The 1220-nt window shown below is 25.7% G+C and overlaps 1 protein-coding gene across 1 annotated transcript in view; it reads right to left on the bottom strand.

Moving 5' to 3' along the window:
* The window catches only part of LOC108694192, a 6376-nt gene that overhangs the window by 3742 nt on the left and 1414 nt on the right, over window positions 1–1220 (bottom strand). The window contains exon 3 of the mRNA XM_018203542.1: window positions 228–476. Within this exon, the coding sequence (XP_018059031.1) occupies window positions 228–476 (249 nt within the window). The remainder of the gene's footprint in view (window positions 1–227; window positions 477–1220) is intronic.

Below are 1220 nucleotides of genomic sequence, written 5' to 3'. Positions count from 1 at the left end.
AAATATTTTATAAATATTGTGTACTGTCCGAGTATATGTTATTAAACACAAAAATTTTTTTAATTTTTTAAATATAGTTTCCATTAAATTTCAATTAAAGTAATTAAATAATTAGGCATTAATAACAATTTTAAATAAAATAATATTTTTTAATGTTAATAATTCATTTAAAATTCCGAATTAATAATGTTAAAATTAAACAAAATGAAATTGTCTTCAATACCAACCTAAGTACACATTGTTTACATGTAACGTTCTTTGGTAGAACCAAGCTGATAGTGTAATCCTTTGCGACATTGATGGCAATGGAATATTTATAGCCTTTACCGTCAGCTCTTGGTAAGGGATACATATCGAAGCATTTATCGGTTTCTAATTCTTTATTCGTCTCCAATGGACAAAGGTTGAATTCAAACCAACCTAAGTGAGCGGCAGTGAGCTTAACGGTCACATCGATGACAGATCCTGTCTTATATCTCCGTAAAAGAAATATAATGTAATATACGCATTGACATATAATAATATAATGGTACATATAATAGTAGTCTAATATAAAAATATATATTATAATAGATTTTGGATACCTTTAGAATATCCAAATATATACCCAATAAAAGACGTATCTATATTTATTATAAAAAGTATAAAGATTCTTATATTTAGAGATTGAGACAATCCTTTAAAATTAAATCAGAATTGATTTTGAGTGAATATCATTAATTGTGAAATAAATCAAAAAATATATTAAATTCGTATAAAATTATCTTTTTTGAAATAAAAGCCAACATTAAGTACATATGTTCCTACAAAAGATTGACATTCAAAACAAGTTAATTTGTAATTCTCAGTACAATCTACCTTGTAAAACAAGGATAGATTAGGTCTGTTCGCGTTATTTGCACTTTTTGCACTCGGCATCTTCGCTTTCTCTCTTTTCAAGATCAAATATATATCTATCTCATTTTTAGTGCAAAAATATTTGGAGATTTTATGTAATGCGAACAGATCTAATCTAATCATCAATAGTGCTAACAGTCTCTCTAAACGCATCTGCAATCTAATTCCGTCATGCTTGTGACGATACCAATCGCTACAATATATACTAGTATATATTCTGTGATGCAAGACACGTAATTTCAATAAAAGATAGTTTAGAGAATATTTTATAACATTTTACAATATTCTTTATAATTATAATAATATATAATATATATATAATA

This window comes from Atta colombica, unplaced genomic scaffold, assembly GCF_001594045.1.
Source record: "Atta colombica isolate Treedump-2 unplaced genomic scaffold, Acol1.0 scaffold117, whole genome shotgun sequence".
Taxonomy (NCBI): domain Eukaryota; kingdom Metazoa; phylum Arthropoda; class Insecta; order Hymenoptera; family Formicidae; genus Atta; species Atta colombica.
Note: the sequence above shows the minus strand (reverse complement) of the source record. Positions and strands in the feature narration are given on the sequence as shown.